Genomic DNA, 27,268 nt, shown 5'->3' with positions numbered 1-27,268 from the left:
ATGGGTCAGGGCCAGGGTTTCCTGTGGGATGCTCTCCTCCTTTGCTGGCCTTATGGCCTCCTATATGCTTTCCTGCCTTTCTCACTAGTCCACTGGGTCCTGTTGGAAGTGCGGGAATTCAGAGCATTATTAATCCTAATCGCTCCAGCGTGGCCCCGGCAACGTTGGTTCTTGATGCTCCTCAGCTTCTCGTGCAAAAGGCCCATAGCCGTCCCCTTAGTACGGGACCTCATATACCAAGACTCGGACAGACTTCACGACCCAGACCTTCAGTCCCTCCACCTGACAGCATGGAAGCTCCACGGCTAATGGCTCAGGAGCTCCAGTGCTCTCAATGACTCCAAGAAGTCCTACTGGGTAGCAGGAAACCCTCCGCTAGATCCACGTACCTGGCTAAGTGGAAGCGATTCTACTCTTGGGCGTCCCGGAAGGGGGTACACCTGAGATGGACCTCAGTCCCCTTGGTCCTGGATTACCTGCTGGACCTTAGGTTCCAGCATCTCTCTTCCTCCTCCATTAAGGTCCACCTGGCAGCCATCTCGGCCTTCCACCCAGGGGAAGGGGGCAAAACGTTGTTTGCTAACCCGATGGTTAACAGGTTCTTGAAAGGTATGGACAGGCTCTACCCACATGTCAAACAATCCATTCCCCAGTGGGACCTAAACCTGGTCCTTTCCAAGCAAGAGTACCAAAATCAACCTTATTGGCTCTTGAAGTAGATAGAAGGGGCTTGGTGGTGTGGTCTCATTGTGTAGAAAATCGACCTAATGCAGCTAAGTTCAGCCTAAACTCTCAGTGTAGACCAGGACTGAAAGAAATAGTAGAGAAATCATGCACCATGAGAATTATTTAATAAATACATTCCAAACTTTTATCCACCTGTTCCCCACTCAGATGATGCTGGATGGGGGGGGGGATGTTTCTGATATTGCATAACTCTGCACAGGACCTGGGCTTCCTAATCATAAACATAGGGAGGAGCATTAATGATATGAAACATATCCTGCTTTCCCCAAGCATATGCATAACAATTTAAAAGTAGTGCAGTTCATTTGCATCTTCAGTCTTGACCACACAAGTTTCAGCTGCAAAAAAGTGAGCATTTTCAATTGGTTCAATCTCCTCAACCTTTTTATTCCACCAATCACCTATAGTGGTTTCTGCCTCTAGTTTCAATGATGTCTTGAATTCTAGGACACTTTTTTTATGCAAAGATCTTGCTTATTGGCTGATTGAGTCATGTAGTATTAACTAAATAATTAATTTTATAAAGATGGGAGCACTTACAATTAGTGCACACACCAAAGAAGAAAATCCTTATGATGGTGAGCTGACCTTCTTAGGAAGAGTGTTGGCACAATTACCTGTGGACCAGCAGCTCGGAAAGCTAATTGTACTTGGCCACGTCTTTGGATGTTTAGAAGAGTGCCTTATTATAGGTAGGTGAGAGAAGAAAAAACATTTATGAAGTCTTCATAAAACTACAGCCAGATGTATTGCAGCTCATCATTTCCATCTGTTTTTGCTACAGCTGCAGCACTCTCTTTGAAGAACATTTTTGCAGTGCCTTTCAGGCAGCATCTTGATGGATTCAGGTATTTAAATTTCATGATATTTAACTTTTTTTGTTTTTAAAACAAATAGCCAGCCAGCCATGCTGCTTCTCCAAGGAGGCCTAGGGTTTTGTTTTCATGACTGTAAGCTCTTTGGAAAGGCAGGGGTTGATCTCTTTTTGTCATCTACTTGTCAGTCACTATGCTGAGAATATATTACTGTGCTTTTCTACTATAAGAATAAAGCTAGTCTGTAGAGAGCACCATGCTTTCTCAGCACCAGAATGAAACACTGGAATGGATTCCCATATGAACTAAATACTACCACTCCCAACCCACTACCATCTGCTCTAAGTGCAAGCCATGTTTTTATCTTTGCCATCTCTCAAATAAATACATATCAGTGTGCACATTATAAAAAAAATCAAAGCCCTATCAAACACTGTGCTGCATAGTGACCCAATGGGTGAGGATATGAGCGAGAACAAACCACACATGACAATTGCCTAATGCTGTGCTGGAGGCCACTGAGATGCTACCGTGATGAGGGTGATGTAGGAATCTTATAGAATAGCCTTAAACGTATTCATTGTTTATCTTGTGATACCATTCTGTTTGCATTCCCAGGAACAAAATGAGTTTTTCTGGCAATAGTAAGAGTGACTGCATTGCACTTGTGAATGCATTTAAGGTAATCATGTTTTCTAGCATTCTAATGAAAGGGCTGATCTTCCAATGAAATTTAACAAACATAAAGATGTATTTGCTTAGCTTTGTAGAGCCTCTGCACTGTTAATTGGACTAATATTAGCAGCTTAAAATATAATCTCTACAACATTAGTTTGTGCTCCTTATTCTATTATTCATTTCTTCTTTAGATGGTTTTCTGAAAATATTTCTATCCTAAACCTTGTTTCATTTTCAAGTATGTATCAGTGTGGACCTGCTGCAGCTGCACACTTGGCTTCATGAATGTAAGAGGCTTTGGAATAGCAGTTTCTTGTGGAGATATGTGCGCATACTGTGCTACATCATGCTCCTGTGTGATGGTAAAAAAGGACAAATGGCCCCTCCTCAGCACCCTCTTACCTGCCATGGCACGATGGAATCCAGCAAGGATTTGTAGAAAAGACACACTAATGATTAATGGGTTAGAAAAGATGCCTTAGTAACAGACTTAAGGAGCACAATCTGTTAAGTTTAACAAAAAGATGGTTTTGGGGGGATTTGATAATAGTCTACAAGTACCTGCATGGGGAAAAGATATTTAATAATGGACTCTTCTATCTAGCAGAGATGGGTATAACATGGTCCAGATGAATTTTGGAAGATGAAGCTAGACAATTTCAGAATGGAAATAAGGTGTACATTTTTAATTGAGACTAATTAATAATTGAAACAATTTACCAAAGTTTGGTGGACTCTTGAATTTTTATATCAAGATAGGATATTTTTCTAAAAGATATGCTCAGTCCTCTAGGGTGTGTCTAGACTACAGCGTTTTGTCAACAAAAGTGGACTTTAGTTGACAAAACTATATCTGCGTCTACACTACTGCCATCGACAGAACGTGGCAGTTTTGTTGACAGCGATAAACCTCATTCTACGAGGAATAATGCCTTTTGTTGACAGAGTTTTGTTAACAAAAGGCGCTATTGCATTCACACTGCTTTTTCAAAAGAGAGCGTCTAGACTCTGTCAAAAAAGCGGCTTGTTTGTCGATCGAACTGGCTGTAGTCTAGATGCTCTTTGTCGACAGAAGCCTGTAGTCTAGATGTACCCCTAGAGATTATTTTGGGAAAATTCTATGGCACATGTGGTACAAGAAGTCAAGATGAGAAAATCACAGTAGTCTCTTCTGGCTTTGGCATAATGTGATTCTGTGTGGTGGCTAGAACCCAAGAACGTATGAGGAATGATGCTGTTCTTACTCCCTCTCCAACAATTACATTAATCCGGTATGTGTCAGGAGCCAGTCTTAACCATTTTACAGATACAAGGGGTTCTACACTCAGACTTTACATGTCTTGGAACAGAAAGTCATCAGGCTAGCATGTGGGACATTCTTACCTTTTCTGCAGAATTCCACAGTGCACATGCATCCAGGATGTATGTTCTCTAGTATATTTCACAAAACTTGACACAGTACTCCAGTTGAGGCCTAATCAGCACAGAATAGAATAGAGCAGGGGTTTCCAAACTATTTGACACAAGGACCAGTAAATCCATTCACGATCTTTTGGAGGACTGGGAACATTCATTCATATATTTGCATATTCATTAAGCAAATGCTGAATATTCAAATAAGTTGTTTCTGGTCCCCCCCCAAAGCCTCCAGTGCCAGCTTTAGCAAAGCTTTTGATATGGCCACCCACAATATTCTTGCCAGCAAGTTAAGGGAATATGGATTGGAGAAATGGACTATAAGATGGATAGAAAGCTGGCTAGACCACGGTTTCCCAAACTTCTTACTTTAGTTGGAACACGTTTTTTTCAGTACTTTTTTTTGCGGCCCAAAAATATAAACACATAGAATCATAGAATACTAGGACTGGAAGGGACCTCAAGAGGTCATCGAGTCCAGTCCCCTGCCCTCATGGCAGGACCAAATACTGTCTAGACCATCCCTGATAGACATTTATCTAACCTACTCTTAAATATCCCAGAGACGGAGGTTCCACAACCTCCCTGGGCAGTTTATTCCAGTGTTTGACTACCCTGACAGTTAGGAACTTTTTCCTAATGTCCAACCTAAACCTCCCTTGCTGCAGTTTAAGTCCATTGCTGCTTGTTCTAGCCTCAGAGGCCAAGATGAACAAGTTTTCTCCCTCCTCCTTATGACACCGTTTTAGATACCTGAAAATGGCTATCATGTTCCCCTTCAATCTTCTCTCTTCTAAAATAAACAAACCCAATTCTTTCAGCCTTCTTTCATAGGTCATGTTCTCTAGTCTTTTAATCATTCTTGTTGCTCTTCTCTGGGCCCTCTCCAATGTCTCCATCTTTCTTGAAATGCGGTGCCCAGAACTGGCAACAATAGTCCAACTGAGGCCTAACCAGCACAGAGTAGAGCGGAAGAATGACTTCTCGTGTCTTGCTCACAACACACCTGTTAATGCATCCCGGAATCATGTTTGCTTTTTTTGCAACAGCATCACACTGCTGACTCATTCAGCTTGTGGTCTACTATAACCCCTAGATCCCTTTCTGCTGTACTCCTTCCTAGACAGTCGCTTCCCATTCTGGATGTGTGATTGTTCCTTCCTAAGTGGAGCACTTTGCATTTGTCTTTATTAAACTTCATTCTGTTTACCTCAGACCATTTCTCCAATTTGTCCAGATCATTTTGAATTATGACCCTGTCCTCCAGAGCAGTCACAACCCCTCCCAGTTTGGTATCATCTGCAAACTTATTGGCATAGAAAGTACGCTTATTATCTAAATCATTCATGAAGATGTTGAACAGAGCCGGTCCCAAAACAGACCCCTGCAGAACCCCACTTGTTATGCCTTTCCAGCAGGATTGTGAGCCATTAATAACTACTCTCTGAGTACAGTCATCCAGCCAGTTATGCACCCACCTTATAGTAGCCCCATCTAAGTTATATTTGCCTAGTTTCTCGATAAGAGTATCATGCGAGACTGTATCAAACGCCTTACTAAAGTCTAGGTATACCACATCCACCGCTTCTTCCTTATCCACAAGACTCGTTATCCTATCAAAGAGAGCTATTTGATTGGTTTGACATAATTTGTTCTTTACAAATCCATGCTGGCTGTTTCCTATCACCTTGCCACCTTCCAAGTGTTTACTGATGATTTCCTTAATTACTTGCTCCATTATCTTCCCTGGCACAGAAGTTAAACTAACTGGGCTATAGTTTCCTGGGTTGTTCTTGTTTCCCTTTTATAGATGGGCACTATATTAGCACTTTGCCAGTCTTCTGGAATCTCTCCTGTCTCCCATGATTTTCCAAAGATGACAGCTAGAGGCTCAGATACCTCCTCTATCAGCTCCTAGAGTACTCTAGGATGCATTTCATCAGGCCCTGGTGACTTGTGGGCATCTAACTTTTCTAGGTGATTTTTAACTTGTTCTTTTTTTATTTTACCTTCTAAACCTACCCCCTTCCCACTAGCATTCATGTTAGGCATTCCTTCAGACTTTTTGGTGAAGATGGAAACAAAGAAGTCATTAAGCATCTCTGCCGTTTCCAAGTTTCCTGCTGCTGTTTCTCCCTCCTCACTGACCAGTGGGCCTGTCCTTGGTCTTCCTCTTACTTCTAATGTATTTATAAAAAGTCTTCTTGTTTCCCTTTTTTCCCCTGGCTAGTTTGAGCTCATTTTGTGCCTTTGCCTTTCTAATCTTGCCCCTGCATTCCTGTGTTGTTTGCCTATATTCATCCTCTGTAATTTGTCCTAGTTTCCATTTTTTATATGACTCCTTTTTTATTTTTATATCATGCAAGATCTCGTGGTTAAGCCAAGGTGGTCTTTTACCATATTTTCTATTTTCCTGTGCAGCGGAATACCTTCCTTTTGGGCCCTTAACAATGTCCCTTTGAAAAATTGCCAACTCTCCTCAGTTGTTTTTCCCTTCAGTCTTGATTCCCATGGGACCTTACCTATCAGCTGTCTGAGCTTACCAAAATCTGCCTTTCTGAAATCCATTTTCTCTGTTTTTCTGTTCTCCCTTCTACCTTTCCTTAGAATTGTGAACTCTATGATTTCATGATTACTTTCACCAAGCTGCCTTCCACTTTCAAATTCTCAACCTGTTCCTCCCTATCAAATCTAGAACATACAAAAAAAGAATTAAAAACGAATACATTTTCAATGTTTCACCTGGCTGTATCCTCCGCCCAACCTGGGCCAGGGCTTGGGGGACTTGGCACCGCATGGGCACTCCAGGATGTGCGAGCAGGAGCAGATCGCGGGTAGGGTATCTGGCTAGGAGAGAGGGTGCAAGGAGGGGTAGGGTTGCCAGCTGTCCAGTTTTGTACCAGACAGTCCGATATTTGACGGTTCTGTCTGGGAAACAATTGAGAAAATACTGGACATATAAAATGTCCGGTGTTTTCTAATTAGGTAAGTTTTATTATTATTAGGTGTAACAGTCCGTAGCTGCGAACTGCCTGGCTGGTAGATGTGCTCATGCTGCATGAATGTGTCTACGAACCAGGCAGTTGGCAACTACTCAAGGAAGGGTATGGGGGGGGCGGCAAAATGGAATCCCTGGGGCTGGACTCACTCGTGTGCCTGAGTCTGCATGTGCCCAGGTCAGTCCTGCTTCCCGCTGGCTGATTTGCTCTCCCCCCCCCCCCCCCCCTTCTCCTCCCGATCTCCCCTGTCCAGCCCTGCTTCTGGCGACTGGTTCCTCCCCGCTCCCCACCAATCTCCCCCGGCCAGCCCCACTCCCCCCGATGACCCACCCCCCGACCAGCCCCACTCCTCCCACCCTCTCCCAGCCGGCCGATTCTCCCTCGCTTCTCCTCCCGATCTCCCCTGGCCAGCCCTGCTTCCGGTGGCTAGTTCCAGTATCCCTCTCCCTCCCCCCGTCCCCAGGCCAGCCCTGCTTCCACCAGCCGGTCCCCCCTCCCAGCCGGCCGATTCTCCCCCGATCTCCCCTGGCCAGTACCGCTGCCCCCGTCCAGCCCTGCTTCCGGAGGCTGGTTCTCCCATCCTCCTCCTCCTGATCTCCCCCATCCAGTCCCTCCCCCCCCCCCCCATCCCCAGTCTAGCCCTGCTTCTGCTGGCTGCCCGCCTGGCCCTCCCCCCCCCCCCCCCCCAATCTCCTCTGGATAGCTGGGGAAACCGGCCGCCGGGAAGCAGGGTTGTGTCTTTTGCTAGTAGTTTTCACTTGTTGTTGCTGAATAAGGATAAGCTTATTAGTCAACTAGTTCCTTGACTAGTTGCTTCTCACGCCCTAATGGGTGTGTGCGCTGACTTAAAAGCTGGTTCTCTCCCAGCACCGTTTCTGTGGGGGGCAGAGGAGGCAGGGGCTAGCGGGGACTGCGCACAAGCTGGAAATCAGATGACTCCCGGCTCGCGCCCAATCTCAAATGCTGTGCCTCTGATTTTTTAATTTATTAAGAGCTCTTAATACATTTAAAAAGCAGAAGTACAGCTGAGGGACCAGTATGAGCCGGAAATCAGCTGTCTCATCTAGAGTCGGGTCCCCAGCGTAGCTCACCAGCCTTTTAAAGGTATTAATACCTTTCAGCTCTTAATACCTTTAAAAGTCTGGTGTACAGCAGGGGAGACCCTGTACAAATGAGGACAGCTGATTCCCGGCTCACGCCCTCACTCCTGGGGGCTGAGAGCTAACACCACTATGGCTCCCCTGCTTGTCGATTAGTTGATTAAACTAAATTTAACATCCCTAATTCCTACCCCAGTTAGCCACGCATAGTTTTGGAAAATATATTTTTGCTTTTCAATACAATAAATTCATTTATTGTAATAGGCAATGTAATATGTTCTTGAGAACTATAAAAAGCTATTGTTATTTTAGGCATGGCAAGCCTGCAGAGAAAGAGGAGAACTGAGGCATCCCAAGGTTAGTTTTTTTCATATATGGTAGAAGACTCTGTCAGTGGAATGTTATATTCCGAGCACAGGAAGCAAACCTTGAAGTCACTACATTAATTTTCAAATTTTTTGCCCTATGAGAAGAGTCAGTGAGAGCCACAGAGGTCAATAAATGACCTCATTAAAAAACAGAGTGCTGTTTGTCAAGATTGAGGCCATTTTTGCTGTACTCAGTACCCTTCTGATTGTAATATGAACATGAACAACTGGTCATGAACAGCTGGTCTTCTGAAGAAGTGGACAATGTCCATGAAAGCTCATGATACCATCTACATGTTTTGTTAGTCTTTAATGTGCTACCAGACTATTTGTTTTTTCTTAAGTTTATTATGAACACCTATGTACATTTTACTGAAGTTCCAGTGCATAGCCGAGACAAATTATCCACAGGACCTATCTGTCTGATGTCTGTTAAAACTGTACATCCAGAAAAAGCAAAATCCTATTTTCCCAGGACAGTCTGTATCCTATAGTAGGTTATATGGAAGGTTTGGACTGGTAAGTTTATTTAAGGTACTTAAGTGGCCACAATTGCTATGGTATAGGTTATGTTATGTTTCAGAGATATATGATAGATGAGCACATAGGTATGTGAATGGTGTGGCCTTCTTATACTACTTATTGTGAGTTCAAACTGTTTTCAGTATCTACATAGAGAGTATTTGAACCCACTAAGGATAGTTTGAGGGGGCAGTTAGGAACCAATATGGAAATAAACATTCCATGTTTGCATTATATCTTAAATTTTCTCTGTTGTCCTTCAGGATGAACTTGATTGGGGTCGATCAAATTATATTCAGATCAAGAGAATCAGAGAGGTGAGTTGAAATGGGTAACACTGTGATATTTAAATATATCACTTTCCTAATTTCCTGAATATATTAGGTTTCTGGATGAATCTGCTCTGCTGCTCTTACATTTTTTAAAGAATTGAGATACTGTATGTACACCAATAAAAAGAGCATCTTTGGAAGAAGGAGCTGCCTGTCAAGTAAAGTAAAACTCATAAGTATTTGAAGGTCCTCAGATATATAGTTCTTAACCCTTTTCTCCAAGATGTACTTCTTATAGAGGTACCTGAAATATATTGGATGGAGTTTTGTGGGTACTCCTTTTTAATGCTATAAAATGTTTGGCTCTATAGTTAGAGCAGTTTAAAACCATTATTAGGATAAATGGGAATTAAAATGCGTATGTTATATGGCTTTGTGTTACTAAAGTTACTACAGTGAATATTGAAAACTCCTCATAGAAATTTTAAGCTTAATGTGCATGCTGAGTGAAAAATAATTAGAACTCCTGAATAGCCTTGATTAGCTGAACCAGCTAGTTAGGTTCCTAATTAGGCAACTGGTTGATTTTCTTTCTCTCTTTTTTTCCTCTCTCTCTCTCTCTCATACACATTCTAATATAATCCAACCATGGTTCCATTGCAGCATGCTCATAACAGGAATACTGTTTGAGAGCAGCATTCAAAGTACACTTGTGAATTATTATAGGCTTCAAAAAACATGTAAAAAGGGAAAGTCCCATTGTAAGCCATCCCATGAGGAGTAGCGGTGAATGCTAAGTGAAAGTACATTATACATAGGTGAATATTTGCATGTCCATCACTCTTTGTTATAAACTACTGAATTACAAAATCTTACAAAATGAGCTTCAAAAAATAAAGCTTACTGACAAAAATGCCTGCAAATTAACCAAGAAAAAATAGATTTTTACAAAACAAAAAGGAAGTTTAGGTTAAAAAAAAAAAGCTATTCAGGCTGCCTATGCAACCTTTACTTTGGTTTTATTATACTTGTATGTTATCCTTTAAATACATGATCAAATGCTATTCTTTACATAAAATTCCTGTCTTCTTCAGTGTATAGGGTGGAGGCTGCTCACTGAATAAATTCAGTATTTTTATCCTCTTTCAGTGAGTAGCCCCAAACCTTAGTTCACACACTATCTAAAACCTGTCCTGAAAATAGAAATAACATCCTCATAGGTTTTTCTGGGGCTTTCATCACCACAATAGCTGAGAGCTTCAAAAATCTTTATTATCTTTACAACATCAATGTGACGTGTGGTGATGTCACCCATCCCCAGCTTGAAAACTGAGGCACAGAGATTAAGACAATTGTCAAGTGTGCTTTAAATTTGGGGGCCTAAATTGAGATGACTGGAGCCTGTTTTTTTTCAGTCTGCTTAGCATTTTTCTGGCACATACTATGTTCACATCACAGTACCCATTGAGTTTAGTTTGCTTTTAGTGAGTCTTGAATGCATGTCCAGATTTGGGCTTTTATGTATCCAGGTAAGCACCCAGAAAATAAGAAATTAAGAATTAGTGGTTTCCTGTGGAAGAAATTGTTTTTTTGTGAGGTGCTTAGTGTCACATGGGAACTTTGGCATGGATACAATCCAGTTCTCTAGGGTTGCATTCACCTGTCTTAGTCACAAGATTGTTCTTTCTTTTTCTGCTATCCTCTGCTTTCTTCAGAAAACCAGGTTCAGTCCTACAGGCAGCAGCCTTGTTCCTTGCAAAACCCCAATTTGTTCTCAGGGCACAGTCCATCCTGTGCTATGAATTAGGCAAGGACCCTGTGGGGAAAGATAGTAAGTGAACATGCAGGTAAAAACTATGACACGCATACAAAGGTTGCACTGATGACCTTTCTGATATTGAGTACTTGGCAACCTCTGCTTTCCTGTTGCTTAGTTTTTGGATGTAATTTTGCTTTTTGAAAAAACCTACAAACTGAAAAAACTGAGCTTTCACTGTGAGAAGTTGTATTGACTCCCCCCACTCTCATTCTTGGGTAATTGACAGGGTTTGAATTTTTAAATCCACACCATAAACTTCTATCATGTGAGAGAGTTTTAATACCCTATTTTATTTCAATTATTATCTTTTGTATTGGGCAGCCTGCCAAGCTGCCAGATCTAGACCAGGCACTGCTCCGCTGGGACACTCAAGCACAGAGCAGCCCCATGACGTTTTAAGGTGGCTGCTCCTTGTGACTCTGCTGGAGAAGGCTTTATGCACTGCTCCCGCCACCAGCACAATTTATCAGCTCCTATTGGCCAGTTTCCAGCCAATAGGAGCTGAGAATTTTTGCTGGGGGTGGAGGTAGTGTGCAAAGCTTCTCCCTTCCTCCAGAGCAGAGGACCATAGGGAGCAGCCAGCCGTTTTGAGCAGTCTGAGGGAGTGGCAAGCAGGGAGACTGCATCAGGATCCTGCAGGGCTGCTGATTAGGAGCCACCTAGGTAAGAGCCTATCTCTGGAACCTCACCCCCTCCTGGTCCCCTGACCTAGGTCACCACCATCCCTCCCCCAGGTCACCACCAAAACCCTCTGTTGTTCTTCAAGAGACGTCCCTGTGGGTGCTCCACAGCAGGTGCTGGTGCATCTCAGTATCTCTGACTGGATTCCTCAGAGCAGTGCCTGGGGGGGCATGCATGTGCAACGAGCAGGGTGCGAGGGTGCCGAACAGCACGATTGAAGCAGTCCAAGAAGCACTGCTTCATGAGTTCATCTTCAGTAAAAGGTCTGTTTGATTTTAGCTATGTGCCAAGCCATTTTGAAGGAGGCTTTTGTAACAGCATCACTATCTTTAACTTGAGAATGGAACATATCTTGATAAGTATGGTAACCTTCCAGTAAGGAACGTATCTTGGTTTTTCTTAAATGGCTGTCAGGTGGATACAAGTCTTTGAATTCAAGGTGACAAGAATCATGGTGCAGTTGCAGGTTTGTTTTCTTTAACGCAGCAATAGTCTTTTGACAAAGAAGACACATTGGTTTTCCATTTATCTCTGCAAAAGTGAATTCCATCTCCCAAACAGGGTTGAAAACCCTGTGTTCGTTTAGGAAGCATCTCTTCTTTGTTGCCATTTTTAATGTTTCTTATTAAAAAGAAATCTGTATACCAATGTTTTGGGTGTTTAACTTAAAGCTTCACGTTGTGCATTTCTTGGATTGATTTTACTATAAAAAGAAAAGTTTCCAAGCCAGAGCACTCCAGCCTGTGGTGGGCAAGGAGCTGAGTGAGTCAAGTTGGACACAAAAGGCAAAAAAGTAAAGGTGCCCAGGAGCTCTGTCCTGGATTTCCAGCAGGGCTGATGTCCCCACACGGGAGTCTGTCACTCCATACAGGACGGAGGCAGGGCTGCCCGGCCATGGCGCTGGACCCAAACGTGGGCAGTGTGAGCCAGTCATCACCTCTCAAGCTCTGCCCACAAGGCTAAGCAGCCAGCACTTCCCACAATGCCCCGGCGCTTCCAGCACTTCCTCCCTGGGGGGCTCGAAATACCGACACCCTGTACCCATCTGTTCCAGCCAGCCCGCCTGCTTGCATATTTCAGTGCTCACCCTGCCTTGGAGATACTTCACAGTTGTGAAATGTGTTCCCAGAGAAGTCCATGTTCAAAGGATCCTACCCGCGGGCTGCGTATTGAGCCCCACTTAAACCCAGATCACACTGTGGGCTGCAAACAAACCCATTGGCCACGTGTTGAGTAGCACTGCCCTAAACCAAAGTATCCTACGTAGACATACCAGCAGCAAAGACAGGACTACCAACCACGACATCAGTGAGGTTGTGGCAGGCAACAGTGTAGACACAATCAAAACAATGCTATGAACCAGCCACAGCAACAAAATAAGCAAATTTGAGGTGTCCATCAAGGGATTGAAAACAATTCCACCCACTCCACAGTTGCTAATGAATGTTGGTATGGAAGGGTACGGCTTGCTCAGGAAGGACAGACAGGGAAAAGAGGGAGGAGGGGTTGCCTTGTATATTAAAAATGTACACACTTGGACTGAAGTGGAGATGAAAGTAGGAGATAGCTGTGTAGAGAGTCTCTGGGTTAAGCTAAAAGGGGTAAAAAATGAGGGTGATGGCATGCTAGGAGTCTACTACAGGCCACCTAGCCAGGTGGATGAGGCCTTTTTTAAACAATTAACAAAACTATCCAAAGCCCAAGATTTGGTGGTGATGGGGGACTTCAACTATCCAGACATATATTGGGAAACTAACACAGCGGGGCACAGGCTATCCAGTAAGTTACTGGACTGCATTGGAGACAACTTTCTGTTTCAGAAGGTTGAAAAAGCTACCAGAGGAGAAGCTATTCTGGATTTGATTTTAACAAATAGGGAGGAACTAGTTGAGAACTTGAAAGTGGAAGACAGTATGGGGGACAGTGATAATGAAATAATAGAGTTCATGATCTTAAGGAAAGGTAGAAGGGAGACCAGCACAATTGAGGTAATGGATTTCAGGAAGGCAGATTTTGATAAGCTCAGAGAACTTGTAAGTAAGGTCCCATGGGAAGCAAGACTGAAGGGAAAATCAACTGAGGCGAGTTGGAAGTATTTCAAAGAGACGTTGTTAAGGGCCCAAAAGCAAACAATTCTGCTGTGTAGGAAAGATAGAAAATATGGCAAAAGACCAGCTTGGCTTAACAAGGAGATCTTGCATGATCTCAAAATAAAAAAGGAGTCATATAAAAAATGGAAACTAGGACAACTAACAAAGGATGAATATAGGCAAGCAACACGGGAATGCAGGGGCAAGATTAGAAAGGCAAAGGCACAAAATGAGATCAAACTAGCTACAGGCATAAAGGGAAACAAGAAGACCTTTTATAAATACATTAAGAGCAAGAGGAAGACCAAGGACAGGGTAGGCCCACTGCTTAGTGAGGAGGGAGAAGCAGTAACAGGAAACTTGGAAATGGCGGAGATGCTCAATGACTTCTTTGTTTCGGTCTTCACCGAGAAGTCTGGAGGTGTGCCTAACGTAGTGAATAGAAGCAGAGAGAGGGTAAGTTTAGAAGATAGGATACACAAAGAACAAGTTAAAAATCACTTAGGAAAGTTAGATGTCAGCAAGTCACCAGGTCCTGATGAAATGCATTCCAGGATACTCAAGGAGCTGATAGAGGAGGTATCTGAGCCTTTAGCTATGATCTTTGAAAAATCATGGAAGACAGGGGAGATACCAGAAGACTGGAAAAGGGCAAATATTGTGCCCAACTATAAAAAGGGGAATAAGAACAACCCAGGAAACTACAGATCGGTCAGTTTAACGTCTGTCCCAGGGAAGATAATGGAGCAGGTAATTAAGGAAATCATATGCAAACACTTGGAAGGAAATAAAGTGATAGGGAAAAGCCAGCATGGGTTTGTGAAGAACAAGTCATGCCAAACTAATCTGATAGCTTTCTTTGATAGGATAATGAGCCTTGTGGATAAGGGAGAAGCGGTGGATGTCATATACCTAGACTCTAGTAAGGCATTTGATACGGTCTCGCATGATATTCTTATTGATAAACTAGCCAAATATAACTTGGATAGGGCCACGATAAGGTGGGTGCATAATTGGCTGGATAACCGTAGTCAGAGAGTTGTTAACGGTGCTAAATCCTGCTGGAAAGGGATAACAAGTGGAGTTCCGCAAGGGTCTGTTTTGGGACCCGTACTGTTCAATATCTTCATCAATGATGTAGATATTGGGATAGAGAGTATGCTTATTAAGTTTGCAGATGATACCAAACTGGGTGGGGTTGCAACTTCTTTGGAGGATAGGGACATAATTCACAATGACCTTAGCAAGTTAGAGAAATGGTCAGAGGTAAACAGGATGAAGTTTAATAAAGAGAAATGCAAAGTGCTCCACTTAGGAAGGAACAATCAGTTCCATGCATACAAGATGGGAAGCGACTGTCTAGGAAAGGAGCATGGCGGAAAGGGATCTAGGGGTCATAGTGGACCACAAGTTGAATATGAGTCAACAGTGTGATGCTGTTGCAAAAAAAGCAAATATGATTCTAGGTTGTATCAACAGGTGGGTTGTAAGCAAAACTCGTGAAGTCATTCTGCCGCTCTACTCTGCACTAGTTAGGCCTCAGCTGGAGTACTGTGTCCAGTTCTGGGCGCCACATTTCAAGAAAGATGTGGAGAAATTGGAAAGGGTACAGAGAAGAGCGACAAGAATGATTAAAGGTCTAGAGAATATGACCTATTAAGCCAGGCTTCATGAACTGGGCTTGTTTAGTTTGGAAAAAAGAAGATTAAGGGGGGACATGATAGCGGTTTTCAAATATCTATAAGGGTGTCACAAGGAGGAAGGAGAAAATTTGTTCCTCTTGGTTTCTGAGGACAGGACAAGGAGTAATGGGCTTAAAGTGCAACAATGGAGGTTTAGATTGGACATTAGGAAAAAATTCCTAACTGTCTGGGTGGTCAAATATTGGAATAAATTGCCAAGGGAGGTGGTGGAATCTCCCTCTCTGGAGATTTAAGAACAGGTTAGATAGACATCTGTCAGGGATGGTGTAGACGGAGCTTGGTCCTGCCTTGAGGGCGGGGGGCTGGACTCCACCTCTCGAGGTCCCTTCCAGTCCTATGATTCTAAGACATTTAACCATCACCTTCTACCCTTTTATACCAACTGGCATGGCAAAACATCTGACAGATGGTGCTTGTAGTGGGTTGGAGTGGCCACCCACTGACCCTGAAAGGAAGACGCCCCTCCCAGAGCCATGGTGGGCTACACCTGGCCCTAATGAGATGCAGGGCCAGAGAGGTAAAAAGCCTGCCAGCCAGGCTAGTGAGGTGCTGACCACTGAAGAGACCAGAGGACTCCCTTACACCTTGAGGAAGGGAGCTAAGGCGTGGGGAGGTGGAGAGCTGGCGAGGACCAGAGGGCTCCCCTGCACACCGTGGAGCAGAGTAAATGCCTGGGGAAGTGGGGAGCTGGTGTGGACCACTGGAGCCCCTACTGCACAGTTGCCCGGAGGAACAACAGACTTCCCCAGACTTCCTGAACAGCCTGCAAGCCGCTGAGGAGTGGCCCATGGACCTGGATCCCTGTGACTCCGCAGGAGACCTACGCGACTGCCAGGTACGTGCTGAGGGGGAGGAGGGCAGTGGCCCGGGGACAGCATGGACATAGACATGTCTGGATCAGCATGTTTCAGGCTGGAGCCCCTGCTGATCCAGCAGCAGTAAACTGCTGCCTCTAGGGCCCTGAGCTGGGACACAGTGGAGTGAGCAGACCTGTGCGCCCCCCAGCCACCCACCACTTACAGTGCTACAAACAATCCTTTCAGGATACACCATCTTCTTTGTCTCTATCCCTCCCTCTTATCCTCCTACCCTGTCTCTCTTTAAGGACCATGCTCACAAAGCCATCTTCAGACAGGAAGTCGACCATTTCCTTTGATTGGGCGCAATAGAACTGGTCCTACATGGATATGAAAGGAGTGGTTTTTACTCACACTATTCATGCAGAAAAAGAACAGAGGATGGCACCCAATTTTAGATCATAGGGTCCCAACATATTCGTAAAAAGGCAATGTTGACCACCGTTGTTCCATTTCTGGAGCTTGGTGATTGGTTTTCATCTCTCAACTTACATGATGCCTACTTCCATGTTACAATTCATCCTGTTGATAGGTGTTTTCTTCACTTCATCCTAGGTACCCATCACTACCAATATATCGTCCTACCTTTTGGATTCTCCATGGCACTGAAAGTTTTTTCAAAAATGTGGTGGTCACTTCCCACCTGAGGAAACTAGACATCATTAATCTTCCCTTACCTCAATGATTGCCTTATCAAGGCAAAATCAGAATTTAATTCTTGCTGCAGCAATTACCTGATTATGGCATGTTTCCTTTCTTTGGGCCTGTTCATAAATGAAACAGACAGTGGTCACACCAACCAAATCCATATACTTTATAGGAGCACAGCTCGAGTCAATAAGTGCCGTAGCCTCTCTGCCACAAGACAGATTCCCAGATTCCTAAAAAGCCACAACTTGGGTCTCAAATTGCACTTCATGCCGCGAGTCATAGCGCATGACTATCTCCAACTACTCGGCCACATGGCATCATGCAACCCTGCAGTACCAAACGCATGTCTGTTTATGTGATGCCTACAAAGCTGGATCAGGATAGTCTACAAGCTAAATCACCACCCCCTCACCAAAACTCTCTCCATTCCTCCAGCAGTAAAAGGTGTACTATGGTGGGAAAAAAGCAGAGAATCTGTATACAGGTATCCCTTTCCTAACACCAGAACCCCCAGTGGTCATCACCACAGATGCTTCCCTCATGGTACGGGGGCGCACATGAAAAGGACAACAATTCAGGGTCTATGGACACCTGTAGAAAAAGCCCTTTATAAAAACATTCTGGAGTTCAGAGCTGTACAACTTGCCTACCAACACTTCTTACCAGCAATAGCTGGCAAACAAGTCGGAATATATACTGACAACATTGCCTGCATGTTTTATATAAAGAGGCAAAGTTGTGCTGTCACAAGAGGGTGCTGTTGTATGGTTGATCAGGCCACACACCAGGCGTTTAATCAGCTTCACAGAACAAAGATCCATAGTATCAAATATAACTTTAACAAGTTTTATTGCCAGCAATTGTTCAGGAGCAGTTTTAAAAGCAATATTTATATCTAGTAATTAGCAATTTAAAAGGCAGGTTAAAAAAAAATTGAATTTAAGTTGAATAGTTAACAGTCTAATTCTTAACCCAACGTAGCAGCCTAATTCTTAATCCAATTGTAACACACACTCTCACAAACACGTTCGCACATACCACTCAACCTCTGGAGCTGACCAAACTCCAGGCAACGTTGGTTAATTTGGTTGAGGCGAGAGTCGGACGTACACGTTACCCGTTTGGCAAAATGGTGTGGTATATATCCCCTCGGCAAGGGACAGTTTGAGTGGGGATGATGTCCGATGATATCACCTGCTGGTGTGCTTACAACCAATCTTGGAACATTCTGCTTACAACACCCAATTCTGCTTGCCTAGCCACAAGTGATAAGCAACAGAATGTCCTTGGTCGAGTTCTTCCCTCGCTGAGTCCTCTAATTTGGGAACTTTGCCTCCTTTGTGCAGTTTTGCTTCTTTCAGAGCACAGTCTTTTTTCACACAGTCCTTTTTCTTAGTGATAAGCAAAGCCATAATCCACCCGGGCACTGACTCAGACCCTGGTATGGCTTCTCTTCAGCTCACTTACTATTAATTCACTCATGCCAACCATTCACACTGCCCATGATTCATGACAGTGCCTAACCTCTTTATGGAGGTTTTTGCCCTATGGAACTGGTATCTCATCCACAACATCACCGTAAGTGCATGTCACCTTCCTGGCACCTTAAATACCACCGCTGCTGCACTAAGCAGACACCTGCCTCAGGAGCACGAATGGCAGATAGATCACAGAGTTCTTGCACCAATCTTAGAGCAATGGGGATATCCTCTGATAGACCTTTCGCAAAAAAGGCAAACAAAGTATTCCCCGTACTGCTCCAGAGCCGACATTGACAAGGGCTCTCTCAGAGATGCCCTAATCAACAAGTGGAACCATCACCTACTAAATTCCTTCCCTCCAATTTCTCTTGTCAGTAGGACAATTCTCAAGATAAGTTGGGACTAAGCAAGGATTATTCTTGTACCTCCATGCTGGTGCTGGCAGTTGTGGTTTCTCTTCCTGAACAGAATGGCTGTTTCCCCCAGTCATGCTTTTATGCAACCCAAAACTGTTGGATCCACCAGGGCTCCAGACTCAACATCCATGATTTCTCAGACTTCATCTAAAAGCCTGGTACCTAGATGGCTCTCAGGGAAAGAGGTATAGTGGTCAGGTACAGAACATTCTCCTACATAGTAGGGCTTCCTCAACTCAGAACACATATAATGACAAATAGTCATGATTTATTCACTGGGCTGCTCCCCGCAACATTTCTCCAGAGATGGCTCCATTACCTGTAACCGGACTAATTATTGAACCTTAAACAGTCACCTCTTTTTGTCAGCTCCATTAAGGTGCACTTGGTAACTATTATGACTTTCACACACAAATTGGTGATACTACAGTCTTCGCATATCCAATGACGAAATGGTTCATGAAAGGCCTGCAGGCATTATACCCTGATGTAACTCTTCCACATAAGCCTTGGCGAAACCTCCATTAGGACTGATGGCCACATCCACACTCCTTCATTTATCAATGAAAACTGCATTCCTAGTGGCTATAACATCAGCCCGTTGGGTAGGAGAGATGGCTGCTCTAATAACAGACCCCTCCCCCAATATACTACCTTCTTCAAGGATAAAGTATCTTTACAAACTCATCCCGAGTTCCTCCCCAAGGTACACTCTTCCTTCCACATCAATCAGACTATTCACCTTACCTGTATTCTTTCCCAAACCTCATTCCAATACTTTCGAAGCAAAGGTGCATACCTTCAGCATATGCAGGGCACTTTCCTATTACGTCCATAGAACAAAGCCTTTCAGATCTCTGTTTATTTATCTAGCAGAACGTAACAAAGGTCACCAGATATTATCTCAGAGATTAGCACATTGGATTTCCAACTGCATCATAACTTGTTACCAACACAACCAGTTATTGCCGCCTACCTCAGTATGTGCCTGTTCCACCAGGGCTGTAGCCATGTCAGTAGCTTACCTCTGGAAAGTTCCTATTGAAGACACATGTGCTGCAGCCACATAGACTTATGACCAAATGTTTGCCAAACATTGTGCACTTTCTCAGGGGCCTCTCCCGTCAAACAGATTTGCCAAGGCCATATTATTTATGGCACCCTTACCAGATCTGAAGTCCCTGCCTCTACAGAGCATATTGCACTTCAGTAACCTGCTGTGGAGCATCCGCAGGGATGTCTCTCTTGAAGAGGAGGTTACTCACCTTTAGCAGTAACTGACGTTCAAGATAAGTGTCCCTGTGGGTACTCCACTATCCTCCTTTCCTCTCCTCTCCTACTTTGGGGAACTTTTATCAGGGTGAGTTTCCAAGTGGAGAAGGAACTGAAGGCGAGGGGTGTTCATGTGCGATTGGGCCACATAGCGCCCGTGTGCCTTGTTGTCACACGTGCATAGCCCCCCAGGCACTGCTGTGAAGAATCCGGTCTGTGGCATTAGGATGCATCAACCCTTGCTGTGGAGCACCCACAGAGATGTTCATCTCGAAGAACAGCCGTTACTGCTAAAGGTGAGTAATTTCCTTGTTATCCTCCCCCAGCCCCGGTCACAACTCCCTCCCAGACCATGTATATCCTTCTATCCCACTTTCCCAGACTAGAATTCTCTCCTGCGCCCCTATCTCTCCTGGACCCTGCACTCCAATCTCCTGCTCCAGCTCACAGTTCCCTCCTTTATCCAAACTCCTCAGACCTCACACCCTCTCCTGAACTCCAGTCTCCTACCCTGAGTTACACCTATCCTCTCTCCCATACCCTGCACTCTCCTCATAGAAAAGTGTGATCCTTGACCACTTATCAAAAACTTGGTGTGGCTCCCCCATCAAAAATTATTGCCCGCTTCTGTTCTATGTAGATCAGCAACTGGAGCTAGATGACACAGTTTGTCAATAGATTTCATAGCCGTTTTTAGATACCAGAGGAATACAAGACTATAGAATTCTGGATTAAATTCCTGGTTCTGGAAGGGAGTTCTCTCTAGTCAATATTGACAATGCAGTCATTGTCCCCCTTTACTCTTGTTTTTTTCCCCGGCACCTGCCCTATTCTTCCTCACTTCCTTCTTCTCAGTTCCTGTCTGTGTCCCCCTCTGTTTTAGTCAGGATGCTTTCTCCTTTCTTTCATTTCTAATATCCAGTGCTGCAGGAACTCTCAGGAGCTTGAAGGAGTAAGTGCAAGTCCTGCTCAGCTACTCCAACATAAATGCTAGTGGAATCTTTAGGGAATTTTGCTGGCTTGTGCAAATGGTAATTTTTAAAGGCTTATAATTGAGCCGTATGTGAGTGGATTTTCACCTACCAATATTCAAGTTCCTTTTCTGTAGTCTGGAGTCACTAGAGCTTCTCATTAAAACGATTAGAAGATTTTTTTAATTAATTGTCTAAAGTACATTTTCCCCAATAACCGTGTTCCTGATTGAACTATCTTTGTAGACATTTTATATAAAAAAAATTCAGGCAGAGATATACCCAGCATGGAAATTTTCAGCCCGAATAATTATGTATGTGCCTAAGTAAGTGACTGAAAACAGGGCCTCAGAGTGTAAAGCAGGCATGTCCAAAGTCCGGCCCGCGGGCCAATTGCGGCCCGTGTTCCGGTTTAATACGGCCCCACAGGTAATTTGGCAATATCTATCTTTTATGGCCCCCAACGAATCCATATATATTGAGATGAATACATTGTAAAATCTCAGTTAATGTCAGTTGGTCTAAATCAGTTATAAATATATTTGGACACAACATGTATACTTGGTGTTATGTTCCTGTTCATATTTTTTGAACTTAAAAGTTGACAGACAACCTTTATTACCAATAATATGTAATGTGCTTTACAATGTTCCTGACATATATTTCAGCTTCCTGGATTTTTTTTTCATCTGGCCTTCAGATATGAAAGGCAGAGTGATTTAACACCTGTTTAGATTTGTCATCCATGTGACAAAATGAAAAGTATGCCGTTTGCAATAAACTTTGCATAAAATAGTTAATTTGCATTTAATTTTAATGGTTCAAAGAATGTCAGGCAAAATGGTCGGCCCTCACGCATGTTCACTTCATCAAATCTGGCCCTCTTTGAAAAAAGTTTGGACACCCCTGGTGTAAAGTGTTAGGCAATCTTAATTGTAAGCAATACTGCCAGCCCTACCTATATTGGAGATGACATCTGAGTGACTCTATATTTAATGGTAGAAATTGTGGAAATACTAAACAAAAAATAAGGAATCCACCTGGATAAAATTGTGTGAAGGGGGAAAAATGTGTTTAAAGAATTAACAGGATGGGAAATGATACTAAACACTTTAGCAAATGTTAATTATATAATGAACACAGTGTCAAGAGGAAGAGCCTACAATGTGTGATGAGACAACAGATTATCTTCAGCTGAAGAGCAGAAAGAGCTTCTGTCTTGCTAAAAAATGTCTTCTGGGAAAGATGGCTTACTATCATCCTTTTAGCCAGACAGCATATGAGCCGTAGAGAAGTTCATGTTGACATAATGGTTAACTAGTCCAGTTTGCTCAGCATACTCCCACTCATGCTATTGTACATTCAAAAATAAATTGGCTAACTTCAGATTGCAACTTTTAATGGTCCTATCCAGGAAAAGAGTGGTTAAAAGACATGAAACAAAGGGTAGGAATAAATGGCAAGTTTTCAGAATGGAAAGACGAAACTAGTGGTGTCCCCCGAGAGTCCGTACTGCAATCAATCCTATTCAGTTTGTTTATAAATGTTCTAGAGAAAAGGGATAAACAGTGAGGTGGCAAAATTTGCAGATAAAACTAAACTACTCAAGATATTTAAGACCAAAGCAGACTGTGAAGAGCTTCAAAAAGATCTCACAAAACTAGGTGATTGGGCAACAAAATTGCAAATGAATTTTAATGTTGATAAATGCAAAGTAATGCTCATTGGAAAAAAAATAATCCTAACTATACATCTAAAATGATGGGGACTAATTTAGCTATAACTACTCAAGAGAGTGATCTTAGAGTCATTGTGGATAATTATCTGAAAACATCCACTCAAAGTGCAGCAGCAGTCAAAAAAGCAAACAGAATATTAGGAATAATTAAAAAAAGGATAGAGAATAAGACAGAGGATATCTTATTACCTCTATATAAAACTATGGTACGCCCACATCTTGAATACTGTGTACACATGTAATTGTCTCATCTCAAAATAGATATATTGTCAGTGGAAAAGGTTCAGAAAATGGCAACAAAAAGGGTTAAGAGTTTGGAACTTGTGCCATATGAAGAGAGTTAAAAAAGAACAGGATATTTCATCTTAGAAAAAAGGAGATTAAGTGAGGATGTGATAGAGGTCTATAAAAATCATGACTGGTGTGGAAAAAGTATATAAGGAAAAGTTATTTACTTGTTCCCAAACATAAGAAGTAGGAGTCCCCAAATGAAATTAATAGGTAGCAGGTTCAAAACGAACAAAAGGAAATTTTTCTTCAGGTACTACACAGTCAACCTGCTGAATTCTTTGTCAGAGGATGTTGTGAAGACCAGGATGTGAATAAGGTTTAAAAAAGAATTAGATAAATTCATGGAGGTTAGATCTATCAATGACTATTAGCCAGGATGGATAGGAATGGTGTCTCTAACTTCTGTTTGTCAGAGGCTGGAAATGGATGACAGGAGAGGGATCATTTGATGATTGCCTGTTCTGTTCACTCCCTCTGGGGCACCTGGTATTGGCCACTGTCAGAAGACAGGATACTGGGCTAGATGGACCTTTCCTTTGACCCAGTATGGCCCTTCTTATGTTTCTATGAATGTGGGTTATCAAGGCAGTCATCTTGACTGGGCTTCTAGATCAGGGTGGTTGTCCAAGGGGAAAAAAGGCATATCAGTTTCCTGGAAACTTCATGTTGTGTGATGGGCAATGTTAGTTCAGAAGGAATGCCTGATTGGCTAGTATATTATTGTCCTGCTGGACAGCATTTCCACACTTCCTTCCCTCAAAAAGCAACTCGATGGGAAAGACATTAAGTATCCATTTTCTCATGCCTCTTGTTTGGTGGACTGAAACCCACTTAGAATTGCAGGAGCTACAAGAAAGAGATGAACAATCTTCTAACTTCACAGAAGGCTTAACAAGCATACTAAATACTGTTTAATACTGAAAGTTAGCCAGCTGTTACAGCTACAGAGCCAGGTTATCCCTCAGGGCAAAGCTAGATGAGGTTCTTGGCTAAGTTCAGGATGCTGTGAATTTGATCTCTGCCACAGCTCCCTGAAGATGCACAGGTTTAATTGAATAATAGCAGGAAATTCAGGCTGGCCTCTCGCCTTTGTATTAAAACATTTCTTCAGAGAGCACGAAAACCTTCACGTCAAAGGTTATTTCCACCCTTCTTCCTCTATTTCTGTGCTATATATCTGATATACTTTTCAGCTAGGGAGTTCTTGTACTATAGGGATCTGTCTTGAAGGATGCAATTGTATGCCTTTGACTCTGGGACCAGAATGTCAGGTCTCTTCTTAGGGATAGCTGGGCATCCTTTTTTATTAAGAAGGTATGAAGAAATGTTTCTTTTATAGAATAGTGTTGATAAAGTATAGTCAATTGCTTGATCATAGTTTGGGTCGTTATGAAATATATTCAAGAGATCAAACAACCAGTCTCAGTCAGGTTCAGTAATATGGTATTGGAAAAAAATTCCATACAATTCCAGTCTTCGAAGAGCAGTCCTATTTACTTTATGCAGAACGTGTGCTTCCCAAAGTACACATTTTCAGATGGTGATATTAATATAATGACTAGAAGATTTATCTGGCATTGCTTGAGTGATTCAGGGCAGGGAGCTAGGATGTAGGGGGGTGCAGGAGTCAAGATTGGAGGTAAGAAGGGGCTCAGGGCAGGATTCTGGGGGATGGGGAGGGTGCAGAAGTCAGGGTTGGGGGCAACAAGGGGCTTAGAGCATGAGGCTATGGGTGTATGCAGGAGCCAGTGGGGTCACGCTACCTGGCTGGCAATTCCCTAGGCTTGGCGATAGCAGGCACTATACTGCCCAGGCATCAGCTCCCTGGGTCTGGCTGCGGTAGGGGCTGTGCTGCCCGGGCAGTGGGTGGAAAGCTTATTTCCACATCTGCATCTTCACTGGTTCATTGAGGTTATAGCTGTCCTGCTCCCCATCTCTGACCCCTTGCTTGCCCCCCTTTGTTCACTACACAGTATAACTGTCCCTGCTAGCAGACCCCTTCTTTTTCATGTTATCAAAAACAATTGCATTCCTGGCACAATCAAACACTTACCTTTCTTTAAGTTATGGTAAAAGGAAGCTGCATACCAATTTTGGTGGTCCTAGCTTCTACAGTTTAGGAGGTGGTGTTGAACAGATGGACAGACAGACTTATTCGCTCACAAACACTCTGAATAGATAGTAGATTTTAGAGATTACACTTCTCTTTACATGTCAACAATAATATATTGCATGAAATCAATGCTTTTGGTTCCAACAAAAATGGATAGGAATGTTCCCATTTTAAATAATAATTTCTGTTGCAGGCTTATATATTTCTTCTTTTTGTTTGTAAATGGTTTTAATCTGGTTAGCCTTACTTAGAATTAAAATTTCAGGTGGCTGAATTATTTGAAGAGCTGAAGAATCGAATTAAGTCCTTCAACATGTATATTAATACTCAACCACCTGTTATGGATCGGGAGTACATATACAAACAGCGCTTCATTTTGCAGGTAGAAGGATTAATGTACAGAGCCATGTTTTGTTTTTGTTTTAAGTGGCAATAATGAAATTTACAGTACAGTAGTTTATGCTTATTAGCATTGCCTCAGTTGCCAGAAAAAAAAACCTGCCATTATCTGACAGCTGTTAAAAAGTGCATGTTAGTTTTGTGAGGCTGCAGCCCAGGAAGGAAGCACTACAGGTTCCTTCCCTGGCTGCAGCCTGCAATCATACCTGCAGGGAGGGCAGCACCTGATCTGTGGGGCAGATTCTGGGGCTTTCTGTAGGAAGCAAGGACAGTGGGTCCCACAGAGCTGCATGCTTTTTCCCTGTGCTTCATTCCATGCATATTATCCCATCACAGGACACAGTGTGGAAGCTGTAAGGTAAGCTATGGTGCAGCTTCCACATCTGGGCTTCAACCCCAACCCTTCTCCATGCTATTGCTCTGCCCTCCCAGCCCATAGCCTCTTCTCTCCCATGTTCTTCATGTATGCAGGCAGCATTATTGGTTTGCAGCCCCAGAAGAAAAGGTCAGGCCAGGTAACTGCAGACAAGTTTTTCAGGGATGCAGACAAAGAAGGCACTGTCCCAGCATTTCCTTCCCTGGCTGCAGCTTTTCAAACTTGCTTGCAAGAGGCCTCAGCCATCTCATTGCTTCCTTCTGTGCCTGCAGCTGGTGCCTTTCTCAAAAAAAAAAAAAAATTTAGTCCCGAGGAAATTTTGTGCCAAAAAAAACACCCCATTGTGGCAAAAAAAAATAAAAATGCTGTGCCCCCCCCCCCCCCCAAAAAGTACACGGTATTTTAAAATTCTACTAATATTTTGGTCACTAAATTGACTGTAGCAATGCAGGCTTCTGATTACATTGAGCTGAGAGATCACCCTGGTGCCTTCATCTCCCCTGATACAAGGACTTAGCAATGAGGCTGCTTCCCACCCTGACGCAATGCAGCTGGTGCACTAGTGTGCGTGGGCAAGCTCAGCCTATCCGTGTCCAATTGTGGAGGGGCTTAGTGTAGGAGATCCAGGTGTGGGGTGAGACTTTTCTGAGTGGGGAATCTGGATGAAGGATGCACAGGGCTTGTGGAGGTTGGGGTGCAGCGACAATGGGACTCTGCAGGGGATCCGAGTGAAGGTGGTTAGGGCTCAGCAGAAGAGATCTGGCTCTGGAAGGGCTGGGAACTCAGTGGGAGGTACAGGCACTGAGGAAGTAGAGTTTGATGGGTGGAGCCCAGGTGCTACTGGTTGGGGCTCAGTGGGATGGGAATGTGGGGGGCTTGTCAGTGGGGTCCAGGTGTAGGGAGGTAGGGCTTGTTGGGTTAGGGTTCGATTGGCCTGCTGAGTGAGTGGGTACTTACTATTCTGCAGCAAACAGGAAGGAGTTCAGCACACGAGGCACTAAGACCTGAAAATGGTGTTTAGCTGCAGCATCAGCTGGCCACCTCTGCTCTTGCAGAAACGGGGAGGGGATAATCCCAAGTGCTTTCAGATGCCTCACCTGTGTAAAACTGTGCCCCTAGTCTGCCTCCCCACCATGTGGCTTCCCTTTGATTCCCTGTCATCTTATGCAAGGAAGCACAGGAATTTGGGGGAGGGGATGTTTTCTGTGGCTGTGCAGTCCCACAGAATTCCCCCAAGAGTAAAAGTTGCAAATAATAACTATGCCATTGCTAATATCTTAATCTTGTTAATGTTGATGTTAATGGAGATTGGTTCTCAGCTACATATTGCCATTAATTGGAAATGGCTAATATCAATATTGCTATTAAGGAGAATATAGTGTACTTGTTTTTATGCTCTTTGGAGCAAGTTTTTTACACTTAAGTGCAAATGGATGCCCATCATTTGTTTTAAATCAGTTTTTCTCCCTTAAATCATAATTCATGTGTCATTA

The 27,268-nt window shown here is 43.4% G+C and overlaps 1 protein-coding gene across 2 annotated transcripts in view; it reads left to right on the top strand.

Moving 5' to 3' along the window:
* TDRD9 (tudor domain containing 9) overlaps window positions 1–27,268 on the top strand; it is a 151,790-nt gene that overhangs the window by 81,789 nt on the left and 42,733 nt on the right. For both annotated transcript variants that reach the window (XM_075926469.2, XM_075926468.2), the window contains 6 exons: window positions 1,274–1,439; window positions 1,532–1,595; window positions 2,181–2,244; window positions 8,068–8,112; window positions 8,909–8,962; window positions 25,266–25,382. In XM_075926469.2, the coding sequence (XP_075782584.2) occupies window positions 1,274–1,439; window positions 1,532–1,595; window positions 2,181–2,244; window positions 8,068–8,112; window positions 8,909–8,962; window positions 25,266–25,382 (510 nt within the window). The remainder of the gene's footprint in view (window positions 1–1,273; window positions 1,440–1,531; window positions 1,596–2,180; window positions 2,245–8,067; window positions 8,113–8,908; window positions 8,963–25,265; window positions 25,383–27,268) is intronic.

This window comes from Pelodiscus sinensis, chromosome 5, assembly GCF_052426305.1.
Source record: "Pelodiscus sinensis isolate ZL-2025 chromosome 5, ASM5242630v1, whole genome shotgun sequence".
NCBI lineage: Eukaryota > Metazoa > Chordata > Testudines > Trionychidae > Pelodiscus > Pelodiscus sinensis.
Note: the sequence above shows the minus strand (reverse complement) of the source record. Positions and strands in the feature narration are given on the sequence as shown.